Source organism: Coffea eugenioides, chromosome 6 (assembly GCF_003713205.1).
Source record: "Coffea eugenioides isolate CCC68of chromosome 6, Ceug_1.0, whole genome shotgun sequence".
Classification (NCBI taxonomy): domain Eukaryota; kingdom Viridiplantae; phylum Streptophyta; class Magnoliopsida; order Gentianales; family Rubiaceae; genus Coffea; species Coffea eugenioides.
In genome coordinates, this window is record NC_040040.1 from 4890584 (window position 1) to 4909896 (window position 19313).

The 19313-nt window shown below is 36.8% G+C and overlaps 1 protein-coding gene across 2 annotated transcripts; it reads left to right on the forward strand.

Annotated features, from left to right (window-relative positions):
- The first annotated feature begins 13070 nt into the window (after positions 1–13070).
- On the forward strand, positions 13071–15082 carry LOC113775061. 2 transcript variants are annotated; one of them, XM_027319790.1, is made up of 4 exons: positions 13071–13487; positions 14343–14453; positions 14566–14655; positions 14761–15082. In XM_027319790.1, the coding sequence occupies exons 1-4, from the start codon at positions 13239–13241 to the stop codon at positions 14833–14835; spliced, it is 525 nt and encodes a 174-aa protein (XP_027175591.1). In that variant the 5' UTR covers positions 13071–13238; the 3' UTR covers positions 14836–15082. The 2 variants fall into 2 exon arrangements, with proteins under 2 accessions (XP_027175591.1, XP_027175592.1); XM_027319791.1 differs by having other exon boundaries at positions 13074–13487; positions 14566–14646.
- Positions 15083–19313: the final 4231 nt, after the last annotated feature.

The window sequence follows — 19313 nt, forward strand, 5'->3', positions numbered from 1 at the left end:
CAATTTATACCATCTTTTGCATCCATCATTACTTTTAAATATTTACTTATAATGCTCAATAAGCCTAATTATCAAATTTTTCCATCCGTACTCCATGTCGCAAAATTACATATTATTTAATAATTAAACAATATGAATATAAAATTTTGAACTAAGTACTATAAAAGTTAACATAAAAACTTAATCCAAACATTTTGAACCTCTAGCATTTTTTCGTGTGTAAATTTAAAATTTCATTTTGAAAAAGTAAGAAAAGATGCTAAAATAATTGGTAATGCTAAAAAATGAGTAAGTTAACAAGCTAATAGAAAATAAAATGATAAGATAGAATCATCAAATAATAATAATAATAATGAAACAGAAGTAATTAACATCATGACAAAATGAAAATTTTGAAAAAAAAAAGGTGGGGGAAGAGAGGAGGTTTGGGGGAAGACAATTCTAAATTGGTTAATTGGGTTTGATGGATTACCCAATAATATCCATTTAATAAATGGGTATTATTGGATAACTCATTTATATCCATATACAAAATTTTAAGATACTCATATCCATCTATTCATAGACAGATGTGGATAAATTTAGTTAAATGGGTTTATTTGACAGCTATACTTGTAAGTAAGAGATTACGAAGTTAAAAGAGTGAATAAGGAATCATAATTCATTTTCTTAAAAAAAAGAGAGAAATAAAAGGAAAAACATATATATCTACGAAAACTTATACAAGAGTGTGTAGAAAAGAAAAGTAAAACTTCCGTCACTAATATATTAAAACTTGTAAAGAGCGAGCATCTTTGCAAAATGCATGGGAACCCCATCAGCTAACTTGCAAGCGTCTAGCTTAAAGAATAAAAGAAAAGAAACTTGTATTTGTCTTATTTGTCAAATTTGAAAGAAATTCATATAGTATATTTATTCATAAATGAGTTTGAAAGAGTGAAAAAAAAATGATTGGAAAAATGTGTTTGAAATTTATTTTTCCAAAACACCTTTATATAGGTAAGAGTAAGACATTCCCAAACAAACTGAACTAATATAAGTTGCCTTTGTCTTCTGATTTGCATGCGCATAATGCCAATTAATGAAAGAGCATGAGATCAAGTAACAACTAGTTCACTTATATAAAATATAGGATATTAAAATGTATATTAAAAAATACGTGTCATTCTAGACACTAGTTTCATTGTTGTTATAGTCACTAGTGGGCCCCGCGTGAATGGTCCAGCGGTAGCGCCTCTCACCGGTGATCCTTGAGGTCCCAAGTTCGAGTTTCCGCTCTGCTGGATTCCTCCGCGCACTTATCGTGTTCGGGTCGGGTTGGGGCGCCGGGCCCGGTCCGCAGGGGATTAGTCGGGCCCCGTAAGGATTGATCAGGATACCCCTGTGTCGACAAAAAAAAAGTAGTCACTAGTGTATTTGGGTATGTGATTATTTTTAAACAAAAAAAAACTTGCGTCACAAATATGAGTTTTAGTAATTTTTTATTGCTTTAATTATTTTTTATTTTATATACATCATATCACAAAAAGTGCTATAATAAATATTCTAAAAAAATTTTAAATAATCTTTGGTGCACACACATTTTAGGATCATTGTCACGCCACAGTAGACATTTGGTGGACGCTTTAGAAAACATTCTAATTAGAAGGCGAGGGCACCACCATAGTCTTTAAGGCTTAATAGGACAGGAGGTTAAAGTTTCAAATTTTACCTTCCACTACTTGTCACTTTAAGTGCCTTAAATGTATATGAATGCGCAGTGTACCCACCTGGTCCAATAGTGATTCTCCAATAGGTTCAGTTGGATTCTTCCTTTTAAATTATATGTTAGAATAGATGTAGACTAAACAAGTGAAGATTGACAAAAAAAAAAGAAAAAAAAGAAGGAGAGGGCAAAAATGGTAGATGAAGAAAGAGAAATCAATAAGCTGAGGGCAAAAGAGTCAAAATATCTGACGAGTGTTAAAATAGCACTCGATGTGATCAACGACCGTTTCAATGCGACGCGACTACTCTTTACCCGCTTTATGAATATGTATGTATGTATGGGCCCTTCTCTGGGCTGCTTTCTTCTGTTTTGTACTACACAACTTGCCCTTTTTTTTCGCACAAGGCCGCAAACCTTTCTTTAATTTGGCGTTTTTCATTTTCCTTTCTCTTTATTGGGAATAAATTCATAGTATTCGTAATTTTACCAAAATATACTATTTTATCTTTAAAAAATCATTCAAAACGTCCATCATATTTTGCTTAATAAATTTTTCCATCTTTCATTTTTAAAATATTAACTTTATGTAAGTTTTCGATCAATTTTTGAGCTAAAATCACCACGTGACCTATGTGCACTCATTTTTTACGTATAAAAGGTTAGATCCCATTATTTTAATGACAAAAAATGAATACGGATTGGATGCGATTATACTTTTTTAAGGAAAAATAAATATGGTTCATATCAAATATTTTTTCTTTTTGTTTAGAGATAAAAATGAATATGGATCGAGTCATTTGTTTAACTATATTTAGGATCATGTGTGGGTCACGTGCTAAATTGGAGGTGCTAAATTGGAGGTGAAAAGTGATCGAAAACCTAAATTGGGATCAAAGTTTACGTACTTGATTTTATAAAAGATATAAAGTTAACATTATAAAAGTAAATCTGTTCTTTATCTTATCTCATTCGGCTTTAGTACGGTAGTGTCACTATGTTGAGTATCTCTGCCTTAATTGCTCAATATTTATATTTGCTACTGTTAGAGGTTTGATATTTTGATCATCAAAAATTGCCAATCCTACCTCAAACACAGCGCTATTATTAAATTGAAGGTTGCATAATTTTTTCTTTTGTAGTGATTCACAGCAAAGGTTCCTATGTGGGATAAAAAAAAATGTAATTCAGAAATGAGCTTAAGAAATATGTAGTGAAAAGCTTAAAGGTGCATTCAAAATAATTATAAGTATATTTAGAAAGGGGTAGGTGACTGGAGTCTCACATGCATCTCTCTTGAGTTTGACTGAAATTTCTTCCGCTGATTCGCATCAATAAAGAAGAAAGGATAAAAGAGAACCGTGCTGAAAGGAAAAAGAATGGCAAAGCACACTGACATCCTTTCTTGCCCTCGGCGAAGATTTCACGTCCAGCTTCTTGTAACTATTAAAGCAAACTGACATCCTTTCCAATATTGGAAAATATTTTAATTAGGGCCAGATAAGGTAAGCAGGCCAACTCATAACTCCTTAATTTCAAACATAAAATCTCGCCCATCAATTCCATTCACCTCTTTAAACAACTACCTTTTACCCTTGGAGTAGTTGGTCACCGGACAGAGTTTTAAGGCTCTTCTTGGATGTAGGTCAAGGAATTCGATCCCTTTCTTGCAATCATCTTCAAGATTTTCTTAAAGTTTTGCCAATGGGTACAAAGACATCCGATTGAATCGATGATGGTTCAGTCTCTTTCAGATTCTTCCTTAGCCCACTTGGACCCGCCTCATCCCCATAGTACAGAGTAGGAATATGAGCAAAATAGCAAAGTTATCGGGTCGACCAAAAAAAAAAAAAAATTCCATTCAGCTCTTTACCCCACACTCCATCATTCATTATTGTCACTGATTTTCTTGTACCAAAAAGAATTTTTTTTTGGGTTTGACATTCATCTCAATGCATAACTTTTCTTTAGTTGGGCTAAAGGAAGCAGATGCTATGCTCTTTGCTCTTTGAAGTAGAAATCAATGGCAAACAATTGTAGCAAGCCATTAGGTAACAAAAATGAAACAGGAAAAGATATGGGTTGGCTTCTTTATTACTAGAGTATTTAGGTAAAAAGGAAGAACAGCAAAATACTGTGGGGGGCGTACAACTAGTACGATTAAAAGGAGAAGACGAAGAAGAAGAGGTAAAACAGAGAAGTGTAGGAAGCAGCAAAGAGAGAGAGCGGGATTCCTTGGATCAGCTGTTGTTTGGTACGGTCCGTCTATGCTAGCCGTCCAAGTCACCTATTTCGTCCTTATTTAATTAATTCAAGGAATGGTACTACTACTATCTAGCATAGCAGTGGTAATTTCAAAGAAGTAGTAAAAGAAAAAGAAGAGGGCCCAGCTCACACCCAGGCGGGAGAGGTACAAACTCTCTTTCCTCCGACGTCGACACTGACGGCCTGTTTGGTTATGTCAGAGAAAAATGTTTTCTTTTTTGTCAGAGCAAATGGAGAGAGACAGCTGCTCACGTGGGTCCCCCGTGGACCTTTTGTTTTCTCTCTGTGTTTTTTTTTAATTTAAAAAAAACCTGAAAGATAAAAGCAAAAGCACGCCGGCACGCGATCTATCGCCCAGGGATAACTCACGTGAAAACACGTGACTCATCTTCTCGAGGCACTCACCATTTCTTTTCTTTTACGACTAGCAAAATGCACTACTGTACTATCATCAATTCCTCATATCCCAAAAAAAAAAAATAAAAAAATAAAAAAATCCTCATATCCTTCGTCCCTACAAACTCACGTTAAGATGCGTGGGCTGAGAGTCTTGACCTCGAATGTCTTTATTGTTCTAGCAAAGCCCAATATATTTGACCCCCGAGACCCAATGACTAAGCGTCCAACACTCTGATTGTCGTGGGCTGAGATAAGTTTAACAGAGTCCGACAAAAAAAAAAAAGAAAGAAAGAAAGGTACTAAACCATAGGCTACAATATTAAAAGATCTTTCCACAAACAGCTTGGGATCTGGGCTTCAAGCATGCCGAAGTGGATCCACCAGGGAAGCACAAGTCATCTCCACGTACTGTCAACAACCTAGGACTTGGCTCCTCTTCAACGAATCTGTCAACATATTGTGGAAAATCAGGAGAGCTTTTCTGTCGGGTTTAGGATTTGCAAGTTATAATCACTTTCGGAGGGAGGAAGGGAGGGAAATTCCTGTGCGGATGGTTGGGCTAAATGATCAAGTGTTAATTAACATGCAAAAGTAGGGGTGAACTTGACTTGACCGGCCACGCCAGTCCGTAAAATATGGCCAGGCCATCATGCTTAAGAGGAGGTCCAGTAGGCCCAATTCTCCATGGGCCTTCGGTGAGTGCTTTCTGGATTAACTTAAAGAGTGTGTAGTGCGTTTTTTTTTTTTTAACTCGTTGATTTTCCGTTTCTTCCGGGAATGATGTTTGCTTGAATTGATACCCCCATATTATTGCCTGCATTGTCGACTCGAGCATGAAGGTGGGGAGGGTACGTCGTCGCCGTCGGCATCCGACTACAGAATCCAGCTTAACTAAGTTAAATTACTTATACAAGCTAGATAGACATACATAATATTTGGTCAAAAGCACAAAGGCTAGCTATATTCGATTAGAAACAACTGAGACAAATCTGATATGTTTTCTTGTAGTATATTTTTGAAATTTTATTTTATGCAAAACAACTTGGAGTGGAATAATTCATTATGATAGAGAGTTAAAATTAGTGGTTACTAGAAATTTATAATATCATCATCCAACTTACATCAGCAATGAAGAAAAATATCATAGAGTAGAGTAGACAAATAGGAATGCAGCTACCACCACGTAAAGAATTTTTTTTCTTTGTGAGATGAATATCGGTACACTCGGAACTTCAAATTTTGTTTGGCTTTTGGACAAAGTAAATTAAATGTTTTTGAGGGGTTTTGTCTTATACCATTGATAGATAGGACAAGAAGAGTACCGACACACACATGTACATCTATATATATAGATGGCAACGAGGCGGATTTAGGGCGGGGGATCCCTCCCTCGTCCTCCGTCTTGTTGCCATAAAACTCCCCTCGCCCTCGCCCCGTCCCCCACCTCCGTTTCCCCCACCCCGCCCCGCTTCACCCACTGGTATCCGCAAGTGATAATTTGATTTTTTTTAGAAGCTTTTATTCAATAGATCAAAATTAAATTTAAAGAATAAAATAAAATACGGAACTGAAAAAAGTGAAAAATGAAAAATGAAACAAGAAAAGTGTTAAAATAAAACACTAAGAAAATTAAGAAACTTAATTGGATTGTATAAATAATATTTGTGAATACTCATAGAACGAGTAATATGCTTGTGCCAAATATCAATTAAGAATTTGGATAGAAATGAGATAAAAGTTATGCTTAGTTGCCATTCCTACATATATATATATATGAGGAAGGTATTGGATGTAGGTAACCAAAGAATAGAAATTGTCGGATAATGTGACGGCAATTGCAGGCCACTGGAATCCGGAATCTGCTAATTGTCGTTATTAAATGTATTAAAATTCGGGAGGGGCAACCAAAAAAAGTAAAGAAAAGAAAAAATCGCTATCTGATGGATGAGTCCAAATGGATGCAGGTACTTGCACAACGTCAAATGAATGCACATCACTTTCCATGTTACGTCTTTCAGTTTTTGAGTAAGCCATACTCTTACTGCCTTTACCTTTAGTAGTATAACTATAATTAATGCATCAGCGGTGAATGATCTCTGGACCTTCCTTCCGGTATCGAAGAAGGCTTTTGCCAACTTGTTTGGTCAACTATAAGTTAGCTCTCCACTGAGTATTAATTGTTTATAGGCATATTGATACTATTATACATGCAGGACTTTGAGACACGCGAGAGCATCAAAAACTCAACAGTTCATCCATCTGGTGTAAGAAAGAATCTCTTCTTATCAACATTCAACAACTTGATTTGCCCCCAACAAAACATGTACCTTTCTAAACCCCACAAAACGGTCCAATCCTTTTTTCTTTTTCCTTTCTTTTTTGGCAAAGAGACAGCTAAGATAACAATTATATGATATTCAACGATAGCTATTTCTGAAAAATCACCAGAACGTTTCTGCAAGAATGTCCAGAAATACTTGCATAGCAGTCCATCTCCGGGACCCCATCTTTACCCCCTCCCCCTCCCCCTCCCCCAACCCCAACCAACAAAGAGAAAACACACACACACTCTCTAATAAATTATGCTGTTTTTGAAAGGAAATATAATAATTTGTCATGCTGTAGGTGTTATTTGTGGCCGTGATATTTTTTATGGTCGCTTTGCTTTTATCTTCTACCTATGGTTGGAGCGAGCATCTTGGTGGCTTGTGCTGTGTGTTGTTTTTAATGTCTTATCGGGGCATAGTATAGTCTTCGTACATCATAGCTCTTCACTTGCCAAATAGACTTGGAGGGCCCATGAGGAGGGTATTTCCAGCTCGCATAGTGCTGGGGTTTCGCCCTGCCGCACTACTGGAACCCCCGCCTCGGCAGTCACTCGGGCCATGACTTCGGCCCAGCTGTCACCTCGGCCTGGGTCTTCTATCATAAGGCCGAGGCAAAGTATAGAGACCTGACCACCGGAGCCGCGAGACATGACCTCGGACACCTCTGATAAAGCTGCCCTGACATGCGCCGCCTGATTCTGACAACTGTTCCGGCGCGCCTTTTCGCAGAAGCCCATCACATCAACTTGATATTCTGCAATGGCGGATCTCTAGGGACCCGTGCCAGCAGTCCCTCTTTCCTGTCCATCCTTTATAAATACTCAAGACTTCTACTGAGAATGGGGATGACCAATTTCCTGGTAAAAAATCATACACTGATTCTCTCTATTAAACTATTTCTCAATCCCGAACTGACTTAAGTTTCGGAGTTCTACCGGGGGATTCAGCCCCTCTTGTAACTTAAGCAGGTGACCAAGACCGCTGTGACCTCTTCAGCTGCAGCACTTTCAGCCCTCAGTTCACTATCGCCGGTCAGAATTCACCTCTTCAATTCACCTCTTCATTTTGTTCCAATTCTACAAATTAGTTGTTTTTGGTAATGACTAGTAAAATGACTCGCAAAAGTATTACTAGTATTGAATCCATGTGCTTCCTTCTTTGGCTATAAATTTGTGAAAGTGCTAAAGACTAGGACAGCAATTTAATGTAATGTTACACCACTTCAATTTCCAGCGCTTAGCTGAGTTCAATTAATGGTTTCAAGGGAGCCAGCATGCACGACGTATGTCATTGTTTATTGGTTCTATAAATAGAGAATCCTTCTTGTTACTTATAAGTATATGGTACCCTTGAAGCAATCATGAGAGGCTAGGCAGCAAAATTTATGATAAAACCGCCTCCAAGCCCTATGACTCCGAGGTAAGTGCTGGGGTGGATGATATATCAAGAGTGATTACTTTTTTACTTTACTTTCCTACCAAATTGTCAAAAAAGTTTTAGGCAAATTTCTCTTCAACTGTACTTTTGAGATTGGCCTGAGTCCGGACAAACCCCGAATGATTATGTCCGATTGCATATGTCCTTTCCAAACTCTGCAGAGTCCCTACTAATATGATACAAGCAACTACATTAAATTTAATTAGGTACTTGCTACGGGAGTAACCAATCTGCTACTGTTAGCACGCGAATTGACATGATTACAACCCCATAATAAAAATGGTCCAGACATGATCGCATTTGATCGCGCAATCGCAAGCGTATAATCCTCAGGCTGGCTGCCTATCCAGAAAAGAAACCTTCTTGAAAAGGTCCCCCCACAGAAAGAGAGAAAAAAGAGAGACAAAAAGAAAAGAAAACCAAACCCCCAATTAACTTTGTGTGATTTTAACGTTTTAAAATGTCTAAAAGTAACGGCTTGACCAAATCATACCAACTAACCCGATGTACAATAAAGCTCCAGATAATAACAAATTAGAATAGAAAAAAATTACCTATGCTGCCACCCAATTATTCTCGGGGCAACATTTTGGTCGATAAGTTACTAATAATAAGCTTTTGATCTCATATCAGTAGGCGTTTGGTTCGCTCATTGGAATTGGATACAAATTTAAAATCATTCATCTTGAATTTAGAATAGAATCAGTCATTTAAATACATCTGTTTGGTTTAGTATCAGGAATGTATATCATTACTATAATTGATATTTGGTTCGTTGGCTCTTTCGAAATGGGATATAAGAAATTTCCACTAATTAAATGTATTAGTAGAAACTAATTAATAATTTTATTAGTAAACATATATAATTATCAGTATAATTAATAATACCAATTATATTACATATACTAATATACATTATATAATTATACTAATACTTTAATAAAATATATTATTATAATTATAAATGCTATTTATATATGTATATAATTACATATTATTTTTTTTAATGGGTGGCGGAGTAGGCCCAGTTTCTTCCCCCCCCCCCCAACCCCATTAGCTCCCTGTGGGGCAGGTGCCCCAATTACCATCTCTAGTTTTCGATAAATTAGATAGGAATCAAATTTGGGTTTTGTTCAAAACCCTTTAGGTTATTAGGGAATTCCAAATTTTTAATATATGATTCCAAAATTTGAATTCCGATAGTAGCAATCCAAACAACAATTATAGAATTTATTCAAATTCTCCATTCGGAAACCCTCTTAACAAACGCCACCTCATAAATAAATAAATGGTCATTCCGTCTGTTATAGCCGTTACATTTCTTTAATTAGAGAAAGTTCGCGGGCATTAATGTCCATACATCCCCAATTTATTGGTTCAAATATTTTTCTGTATTTACACTTCATTCTTTTTGTGTTATACTTTGATATGTCTAGGCGTGAGCGTCACTAGACTTAATGGAATAGAGGAGACTTAATTGCGAAAATGGACGGAATGGCCAGTAGTTTACGAGTCAAGAAGAAGTTAAGTTTTATTGAGACTTTTAATTAGTTAATAATGGTTAGAAGTACGGGATCGTAATAGTCTTTAATGCCCTCTGAGATGTAGCACACCTTTTTCAATTAGTAAATCATAATAAAAGAAGAGATTGGGCCTTGGAATTTGGATATCGAAATTGGAAAGGGCACTCTCCTATTTGTCAAAAGGTAAGCAAAGTCGCTGTCTGTTGGAGCAGCTGCTCCGCTGCTACTTGCTTCTTAAGGCTTTCCCCTTTGTATAGTATCGTATTGTATCAGCGTAGGTGGGAGTCAGATAACCCTTTCCGTCCACTCCATACCAAACTTTTCGCTTAAGCAAGTGATAGGATTAAAAATTCATCAGTACAGATATCTGAGGGTCATTTTAGTGCGAAATTCTTCTCCCAGGCCAGGGCCCAGGAGTAGAAGAAAACCTTGAGCGGTAAAAAAGAACTGATCAACCTACAATTCGCTCTCCTGAGGGAGAGGATTTGACGTTGAGTCGCTCGAAAGCGCTCACCAATAATTTGTTCAAATCCGTCATTATTTTTGAATGGATCTGAATAGATATCCAATTAAACCCATTTGATGATGGATAGTGACTTAATTCGAGTCGTTTATTTATACTCATTTAAAAATAATTATACATTTAATATCAACTTTTTAATGAATGTCGAGCAAATAAATATCAATTTTTTATCAATTTAATAATAATAAAATATCGTTATTTTTTTTCATCAAACAACATGCCAAAAAAAAAGAAGAAAAAATAAGTAGAATTTCAAGTGACCATAAATGAGTAATTGAACGTACCCATACCTACTATTTATTAAATGAACATTTATTTAAATGCATATAAATAAAATGATTCAATTATATCTATTACTCAATTATGATCCGTCCAGATCCACGACGAGCCACCCGTTTTGACAATTCCATTTGTCTTTAATTAATAAGGATAGATCTGTAGCTTTTCAGTCCCTAATATAGTAATTCCGTACCGTACTTTTTTCCTTAGGAATTGATGATGTTCTTGAGCACGACTCAGAAATGGGCGGGCGTTGTGGCCGTGTCTCTCGAGAATCACTAGTACTGCTTTGTCACCCTAGCAATCACTATAGCTCTCTCTTCTGGCAGAAAAGGAAGAGCAGAGCAGCAGACAGACGAACTGGTTTTATATATTGGAAGGTGAAGTGAGCTGCTAATTTAACACATCAGATTAGAGGAAGGAGGCAATCGATCTCAAGAAAAAGAGGAAGCAGGTAATCCGGCGGGATTATTAGCACGGAAAAGAAGGAAACAAGAATTTCAGTAAGAATCATCAACCTTTAGACTTTGAAAGCTTTAGCAAAGACGGAAGCAGAACACTCAAGTGCACATGTCAAGCTGCCCGTCTTTTGGGCAGGCAAAAAGATTGCGTCGCAAAATGGTTTTCCCTTTAACTTGTTGGATCGGTAGAAGATGCCTATTTATGCAGATTTTTACAATAAAAAGCAAAATACTAGTGTGTGTGTGAGTGTGTATATATATATATATATAGAGAGAGAGAGAGAGACAGAGTATACCGCCATAATACTAGGTAGGAGTAATGAGGATAAATCAAGGGCTTCTGTCAGTGGTGACACCAAGTGGAAAGAGCAGAGAATAAAAAGTTTTAATAATAGTTGAAGTTGCCATGGTACCAACTCGTGAGAATAACTGCCTAGCATAGACGCACTCATCATCCATGATCCAATGTGCATTGCTCAACAAGTTTTCTTTTCGTACGAGCAGAAAATGTGACCTCATCTTACAGATTTTAATCCTTCTCTAATCTTGAAAAGTTCCTCTAATTTTTATTTCTTCTGCAATATGTGAAATGTTTCGTGGTGTTGTTCCAATTAGAGAAATCCAATACTTTTTTTATTTGTCGGCAACAATAATATTTGTATAATCTAATCTATAAAGACTGAGTAAGAGATTAATAAGTTGATTTACAGACCGGACTAGACCAAAAGAATGTTCTGATACTATCTTTAAAATTTTTTTTTATTACAAGTAAAATTTAAATTTTCGACTTATAACCTAAAGGGGGGCGGTAAGTCCCTTTTTTTTTTGTGGCCACTGAGCTTTGGCTTAGTGATTAATTAGAGAAATCCAAATTAAGAATTGAATAGTAAAATCATCGCCGCCAACAGTCTATGACTTGATTACTGTGCCCTGCCTTATCTGTACGAACAATGGGTGCTTCCCGTAATTTTTTCACTAGTATTTATTTATTTGGAAAGAGAAAAAGGTTGGAATTTATAGTTCCAATACCTTGTACTACCTCCGAGGTTGAGCTTCCGTTTGGTCTGTGTCACTCGTGAAAATTGGGCCGACATTCGTTAAAATATATTTTAAATGTTATATTTTTTAAAATATAAAATTAATTAAAAAATAAATAAATATAAAAAATATAGATTAAATGAAAAACATGTATAAATGTAAGAAATGATAATAATTTTAATATATATGTATATAAATATGATAAATTATGTGAATATTTTTGTGTTAACGGGTGCCCAAGGCACTTGTTAGAAAAATCCACGAAAATTTTACAAAAACAAAAAGTTTCCAGTATGTTTTTAAAGCTACCTCTTTATTACACATATTAATTGATCTAGAACGCTTTGGAATAATATATGTATGCTATCCAAACAGATAATAAAATTCTGTGTCATCAAAATGTCCTACGCACATTTGTAACGTCTTTGCTTTGAGAGGGAATTTCCCATTGGTTATCAAAATTTAACAAAATAAAATAGTATATTAAGAAACTTGAAATCTTTTAATAAAGTTCGATTTCTAAAAATTAAAAATTAGATACGCAAATCCCAAATACGCAAAGCACCGTGAAGGCTGAGTAGAACATTTAGACCTGCCCCACCACCACTCCTACCACCTCCCTCCTCCCCAGCCCAAAAAAAAAAAAGAAAAAGAAAAAGGCCTTCATTCATTGGGGGATTTTTATTTATTTATGTTTTCCTCAGCAACGGTAACATCCCTTCATTCATTAGGGATGAGCGGCGGCATAGACACATTTCTGGGCAGTTGAGACTTGGTGGTTGGGTCATTTCACTTTTGTGCTTTAGCAAATGACAATATGACATTACAACTTTCGTAATTTATATAAGCTTTATTATGAAAAAAGAAAAAAACAAATTATTTATTTAGTAAAAAATATTTTAGACTAGTACTTTGGGGAGGGGGGGGGGCGGGGTATAAATAAAGAAAGGAAAGCTAAGCTGGCTTGACAACTTTAAACGCCAAGGCCAGCCAGCCAGCCAGCCTGACTTGTTCATAAGCACTTGCAAACAGGAAAGAAAGAAAAGATAAAACAAACCCACAGGCCCCGGCCCCCCCTTTTACCCCCCACTCTCCACACACCACAACCCCCCCGCCCCCCCGGTGTAGAAAAGCAAAAGCAAAAGAGAGGAAAGGAAGAAAGGAAAGGAAAGGGAAAAAAGACGAAGAAGAATAGCAGAGAAGATAATACTACTAAGAGGAAGAATTGAGGGAAGAAGAAGGGTTTGTTTCTTCTTTAGCGGCTGCTGTCTTGGAGGAAGAATGACTCAAACTCAGAGGCAGGGATCTGAGCAGCTGCAAACGCTGATGCAGTCTGGTCAAATTTCTGGGAGCCTAAGCTTTAATGGGACCTTGAGCAGAGAAGATGAGGAGATGTCAAAGTCTGCTCTCTCTACTTTCAGGGCTAAGGAGGAGGAGATTGAGAAGAAGAAGCTTGAGGTCAAGGAGAAGGTTCAAGCCCAGCTTGGCCGTATTGAAGAAGAGACCAAGCGCTTGGCCACTATCCGTGAGGTGCTCATCCTTTCTTTTTTCTTTTTTAATTCAAGATTTTGTACTGATCTAGTAATTTTTCTGTTAAAGAAGACTGCATGCATGATTTTAATTTGTCTCCGCCCCCCTTCCCCTCCCCCAAAAAAAAAACCTTAAATTTGACGAAAAGAATTACAGAATTGGGGCGTATTGGTTATTTCCTCACCGCCTCAAGTATAAACTGAAATTCTTCGTGATTAGTCTGTCTCTGTTGAATTAATTTGTGTTTTTACTGTTATTCCTGTGAACTTTATTTACGGCAAAGGCAAGCACCTTTTATATTGTGTAGAATTAAATTTTATGGTTTTACCCTAGTATGAAGGCGGATAATTTCTGGCATAAATTATTTGTTTTGGGCATGGGTTTCAGGCGCCTAGAGAATTGAGGTGAAATTTTTTCACAAGACCCGACTAATTGAGGTGGTTTTCTGTAGTCTGCCAAGGGGAAAGAGTATATCTGCCTAGAAAATGTAAAATTACATGAAGTCTGCCTCTTTAATTTTGGGGGTTTTTCTGTTTTTGCTAACAGTAGGGTCTGGTCTGAGTGTCTCACATCGTATTCCTGTCTATAATTGGTATTACAACAATCAATTCATCAATTACGTAGACAAGCCGTTCCTTCTGATTTGCGGATTTTGAAAAGTGTGACTTGCTTCTGGTCAATTAAGTGCTGGGATCTTGCAACAAAGTTTCAGGGTGTTCTTTTTAGGCATCTCAAGTTAATAACTTGTGCCATCGATTTATCACTACTATCCGCCTATTTTTCGTGGTATCTGAAGTAATTACTTCTGGGCTGTTCTCAACACTTACCTTGAATGAAACATGAATCAATTACCAGGAACTAGAAGCGCTAGCAGATCCAATGAAGAAGGAAGTTTCCGTAGTTAGGAAGAAGATTGATGCTGTCAACAAAGATTTAAAACCACTGGGCCAGACTTGCCAGAAGAAGGTGAAACATGTCACTAGTGCCTTCAAAAATTTGGGCATTCTTATGATGTTACGTGGAGCCTTTATCTTGCATTTCAAGAAATAAAGGGTTAACTTCATCATCTGTTTCTCAGGAGAAGGAATACAAAGAAGCTCTGGAGGCTTTCAATGAGAAGAACAAGGAAAAAGTACAGCTGATTAGCCGATTGATGGAGGTGAGCAATGTAATACTCTGGCCGATAATTTGTGTGCTTTTTAATTTATGCTTGAATGGTAGCCTTAGCGGTTTATTTGTCTTCTTATGTCGAATTGGGTTTATTTTACTGCAGCTGGTCGGCGAGAGTGAAAAGTTGAGGATGAAGAAGTTGGAAGAATTGAGCAAGAGCATAGAAACAATACGTTAAGATAGCCCAAGGTCAAGAACTAGTTAATATAGGTTTGTGTGATGTATTCTAAGGAAGACATTTCTGTTTATGCACGGTTGCTTGGAGTTTGGTTGTATTTTCTGCTTTCGTCGTCTGTAGTTCTTGATGGACCTTTCTGATTGTAGGACAGGGATATATACCCACCCCAGTGAACAGGTTTGTGACTAAAATTGTAAAACAGGTCTCTACTTTGCATTCTTCTCCACTTTCGTTTCTTTTTCCTTTTTGCGTACCATTTCAACTCGTCTCTCGTCTCATGTCAAGTGTTAATAGAGTGTAGTGTGCAGGGAAGAAATAATGTTCGCATTTTCTTCTGTTGACTCTCTTACTTTCTCAAGGTTTTGGTTGCCCTTCTTTCAAAAGCTTGAACTGGTGGCTGTGCCGTGATGAGTATGGCGGCGAATCCAGTTCCAGTTTATTGGGACGTGGATATTTGTTTCTAAAATCTCTTTCAAGTTGATTGACCGTTGCATGTGCGGCCGAGTTGGTGCTTGTTCAATCATTATCAGCTAGTTGTTGTTCATCAATGGTTATTGAACGCGTGCATGGACAGTTTTTGGCTAGCCTACTGACATGTCTCATCTGATGTTAAATTCTGCAATTGCAATTTCACAGGGTAGTCTGTTAGAGAAGGACACAAATTGATGTGGTCCTTGAATGGGGGGGGGGGGGGGAGAGAGGGTCTTTCTTTGTTTCCCTGCCTCTCTTGGCGTTAGAAGCTATAAGTTGCTATCCAGCATGGCTTGTGGTACCCAGAAAAATCTTAATCAGACTTACAAGAAGTTACGTGTAGCTTCAGGCGTCATCCTAATCTGTGTGGCATATGAATGAAGGCCGAAAGATACAAGGGACCGGTTAAAGGAAAAATCAGTAACTAAAGAATGTAGCGAGTCAAGAGGGGTTGGTTTAGGGGTCTATTTTACGTTGAGACGGATAAGGATGGCAAACTGCCAATGAGTTTTGGTGTATATCTGATGTCGAAAAATGATCGTTAGAATTCGAGCAACAAACAGACAAGAGGGACAGCCAGGTGCTTTGCTGGTATGCACCTGCACTGAACCTGAATTATTGCTGGTTTACTAGCTTAGATGTCTCCATGTACGTACGTACAATAATGCTAATTAATGATGAGCTTTACAACGAAAAGAGGACAAGAAAAAGGATGGAGATTAGCTAATTTATGGCATCAGTAGCAGCATAAGATAAATATGCGTAGTCACAATAATTATGGGATCCGTCAGTTTTTTCAATCTCTATCCCGATTGAGGATTCTAAGCACGCATTCAATGTGTTGGTTGTTTTATTTCATCTCATGACGAAAGATTTACCAACAGGTGTCCGGGTCAGAGCTTGGCAGGTGCAACGATCAATCAATTACTCTTCCAAGGCTGAGCTCAACATGGAAACGGGGCAGGAGCGGCTGTTAATGGCCATGATTTGGCCTCAACAAATTGTGCGTCCAGATCACAAGTTGTGCATCGATTTTTATACCGTGTGTGGGATCCACAAAATTTTGTACTAAAGTTACACGTTGTACAAATAAAGTTACGCCGTGTGCAACTAAAGTTAGGCGTTATTGAAAATGGCCAAAACCGTTGGGACGTGCCACCGTCCGTGGCCCTTGTCCAACAAACATATGTGGTTGTACTATTACTACATATGCAGCGCTATCGTTAGTTTTTTGATATTTATAAAGAAAGGAGGAGTAGAATATGATTAATTTGCGGATTGATTGGTCAACTGTTATAACCACTCCAACTACTACCCCCTAAAAGAATTTTCTTCTTTATTTTTTTGAATAAACTTCTGTCTAAACTACGAAAAGGAGGCAAGGGTACTGAGGAACCCGCATGTAAATCTTAGTTAGAGTGGATAAGTAAGACAAAGCTGAAACATTCCCCAATGCTAATAATTGTGCGGCGAGTGCCTTAGCCTTTGGTCCACCCCTCATTCCCTCAGAGAAGGAACCGAAATAAAACAATAGTGGGAAACACGGAGTGGCCCCTCCGGTTGGTGCTGTGTGCGTTTCAAAAAATGCAAACATCCCTTCCTTCCTTCCTTCCTTGCATTTACAAAAAGCATTTACAAAAAGGTGATAAACAGACTTGATCAGGTCAAAAATTTTCTCAAGACACATATAGGTTACTGTTCTTGTTCCAAAATAGACTAGAATTTTTTGGTCCGCTTGTTCTAAATTCTAAAATTCGACCCAAATGGACCGCTTTAAAGCTGACCAATGCTTTCAAGTCCGCGTAGAATGACCAACATTTATTTTCTGGGAGCATGAGGAGATGTAGAACAGTAGAAGAAAGGGACCGTGCACTTTGGTTCAAAAACAAAGGCCGCTGTTGTGTACTTGGTACTATGTTGTTTGTGCATCGTAACGGCTATAGAGGAAAGATATTCGGTACAGCACCGGCTAAGTAGAAGTTATTATCGCCATATGAATGGCCGTTATGCATCTTGTGAAGCCCTTACAAAGAATTACAATTATCGGAAAATTAAGAGTCAACCTCAGCATTCACCGACTCTTGCCGCCAAACAGAAGGCCCAACTTACATTGCTAAAGTGCTAATCCCTCGCCCAAAAAAAAGGGTTATTATCACTTTACTCTCTTAACATTTGACATTACTATCAATTTCCCCCATAAAATTATTTGTAGTCATTTTACCCTCAAAATTAACGATCAAACTTAACGGAGTTTATTAATTCAAGTGATAAAACATGTTTAACTTTTAAAATTATTATCACTTTACCCTCATAAACTATAACCTTATTATCAATTTACCCCCTATAGTTATTTTTTAGACAATTTATCCCATCAATAAATCAACTGGACTAGTTGAAAATCTTGAGAATATAGTACCCTCTCTTTTGTATAATAAAAATAATAAAAAATTTAGAGTGGATCTTCTCCTTTTTAGTATCAAGAAAAAAAGTCAAAACATTAATCTCTTTCTTCTTGACAATCTTATTGATATTGAAAAAATAGAAAAATAGGGGAGGAAGAGAGAGAGTTCAATTCTTTGTTTTAATACAAACAAGAAAGAATTCAATATTTTTATTATTTTAAAATTATTTTATTTTTCTGTTTATTACCCAATTCCAATCCTAATCCCGAGGACATTAAAGTAATACGATAATAGTATATTCTTCCTAATTTTCTTTCTTTGCAGGTATTAATAAGTGTGAAAAAATTTGAAAAACCCATTTTATTTTTATGTTTTTGAAATCTTAGAGTGAAAAAAAAGGAAAAATAATTATTCCGTCTTATTTATTTTTAATTATATATAAAAAAAGGTTAATACATTTAAACATTTTTTAACATACTTTTTAGATTAACAATAGGGTAAAATACTTTTTTATGTTTGGATAGATCAATTTTGCCAAATAATATTTGACTTGCATCACAACCACATTCCCAACTCACTTTTTTATATTATCAATCACCTTTTTATCTCACATGTATCACATCATAAAAAAATACTACAGTAATTATTTCAAATAACATTCAAATAATACTCTATCCAAACACAATATTAGAGAGTAAAGTGATTATATTAGGGGGTAAATTGGTAATAGTGATATAGTTTAAGGGAGTAAAGTGATAATAACCCAAAAAAAAAACCTTACTTTTTCCCTACAAGATTTAAGTGTATGAATGTTCCAATGACTTCTAGCAAAAGAAGATGGCTGGGTTGGATAGTAAGGTAGGAAGGATGGTAGGTAGGAGGTTTTAAATTCAAACCTTTCGTTCACCCTACTCCCCAAAAAAAAAAAAAAAAATCTAGCAATTGGTCAGAAAGGTGGTTTAGTAAGCCCACTGATGAAGCTCCATCTATGTCACTGCCGGGAAATGATGCAGGCCCATAATGCTTGGGCTTTTTCAAGTGGCTGTCCAGACTTTTACAGTGACTTAATGCGAGACTCAATATCCTGTTAACCGTAGCCTTGGGTTATTTTTCAGAACTCTGGGAATTTGGGAGGAAAGCAAGGTTGAGATCGGTGCCTTAACTCAAAAGAGAGTGGTGAAAGGCTTTGATCAACTTTAAATGTAGTGAATAGTGTAGCAGGATTAGGGGATAAAATGAGAATGAGTTGTTGGCCAGGCAGACGTGCTTATGCGATGATAAATTGCACGGTTTCAGGTCCGCCCAGTTCAATCAAACTATAAAGAAAGGGGCTTTGTCCAATAAGATTTGGGCTTTAGAGATGGAGACGGTCTCAAATACAGCGCCCGAAGGACTTTTGTAAAAAGGCCAGCAGAGGATCACTCAAAAAAAAAAAAAAGAGTTTCTAAGCGACTGCTGCTCTGTAGATTGAGCTTTGGGTCCGACCGGGAAATTCTACCTCCGATCGAAATGGACTTCTCTATCTCCACAAAAATCTGTTGCTCTCTTTCGAGGGGTTAAAAATATGTTTATTTGAGTCACTGCAATCTTTTCTTTTTTTTTTTC

What these genes read in the sequence shown, in the direction of transcription:
- LOC113775061 (XM_027319790.1), top strand. Translation starts at nt 13,239, where the DNA reads ATGACTCAAACTCAGAGGCAGGGATCTGAGCAGCTGCAAACGCTGATG. An exon ending in GCTTGGCCACTATCCGTGAG is followed by an intron (nt 13,488 to 14,342) that starts GTGCTCATCCTT and finishes ATCAATTACCAG; the next exon opens with GAACTAGAAGCGCTAGCAGA. An exon ending in GATTGATGGAGGTGAGCAAT is followed by an intron (nt 14,656 to 14,760) that starts GTAATACTCTGG and finishes ATTTTACTGCAG; the next exon opens with CTGGTCGGCGAGAGTGAAAA.